At 19.9% G+C, this 1,172-nt stretch overlaps 1 protein-coding gene across 1 annotated transcript in view; it reads left to right on the top strand.

Annotated features, from left to right (window-relative positions):
- The window catches only part of LOC126894270 (uncharacterized), a 2,885-nt gene extending 2,354 nt beyond the window's left edge, over positions 1 to 531 (top strand). Inside the window, exon 2 of the mRNA XM_050665152.1 lies at positions 243 to 531. Coding sequence (XP_050521109.1) covers positions 243 to 466 — 224 coding nt within the window. The 3' untranslated portion in view covers positions 467 to 531. The remainder of the gene's footprint in view (positions 1 to 242) is intronic.
- The last annotated feature ends 641 nt before the right edge of the window (positions 532 to 1,172 follow it).

Below are 1,172 nucleotides of genomic sequence, written 5' to 3'. Positions count from 1 at the left end.
TTCATTATTGTTTTACGCTTATTTTAAAAATTATTTTTAACTTTTTAGTTCGATGTTCTTTAAAAGAGTGTTTTTTAGTTTTTTTAAACTATATTTTTATATATTCTTTTTTAAAGTTCTAATGGTGATTATAAAAAAGGTTTCGTCATTTTATAATAATATAATTACTTTTTAATATAAAAATTATTTATTTTGTATAAAATTGTTATCAAAAATTTAATTTATAATTTTGATATTTATAGATCCGTTTGTGTTGCTCAAAAGAATTCCGCAAGAAATTATAGACTCCTATGCGTTTAATAAAACAATTAATACAATCGAACTAGAAAAATTAGTAAATAACATCGAACTATCTAAAAATGTTGATGGCATAAATAATTTTGATACACCAACTGATAATCCTACAAAAAATAAAAAGTTATCTACGAATAGCTCTACAAAGAAAGTTTCTAAGAAAAAACGATAAAAAGATCTAGATTCATCTGATGAACTCATCTAAACATTTACTTTTGATAAATCATGATCAAGCAATTTACCTTATAACTCTTACATTTTTTGCCGCAGAGACTATAGATTTAATTTAAACAAATTTTTATTGAACTATACTCTGCGGATGACTTATAATTGTTCAAAAATCAACTCTGTTGTATTATAAACAACTTTCAAGATGGTAATAATTTTTATGAACTTTCGTTCAAGAATTTTCAATTTAATGAATAGTTTCGTTTCTATGATTCATTTTGTACATTATTTTTTTCTATTATATTTTTTATGTGCTATATGTTATTCTAATAATAAAAATTGTTTTTTTGAATTTTTTTTTTATTTAAGATCTAATGATATTGTTCTCATTGTTTGTAACAATGAGAACAATAGAAACCCGTTTCCTGACTTACTGAACACCCTGTATATTTTTTTTATTTAAAGATTTTTTGTGCTATAAATATTTTTAATTGTTCTTTTTCAATTATGTAATTCAATTAAATTTTTAATATATTTTTGTACTTATTTGAAATTTGTAATTATTTAAATAAATAGCAATAAAATAACATTTTGCTAAAATATATTTAATTAGAACAAATATGTTTTTATTTTTATATTTTACAAATAATATTTTGTTTATTATATTATACTACATCATAATTAATGTAGAAAAGAAATCTAAAAAGTAA

Source organism: Daktulosphaira vitifoliae, unplaced genomic scaffold, assembly GCF_025091365.1.
Source record: "Daktulosphaira vitifoliae isolate Bord-2020 unplaced genomic scaffold, ASM2509136v1 Scaffold_1, whole genome shotgun sequence".
Classification (NCBI taxonomy): Eukaryota; Metazoa; Arthropoda; class Insecta; order Hemiptera; family Phylloxeridae; genus Daktulosphaira; species Daktulosphaira vitifoliae.
This window is presented reverse-complemented; position numbering and strand designations above follow the sequence as displayed.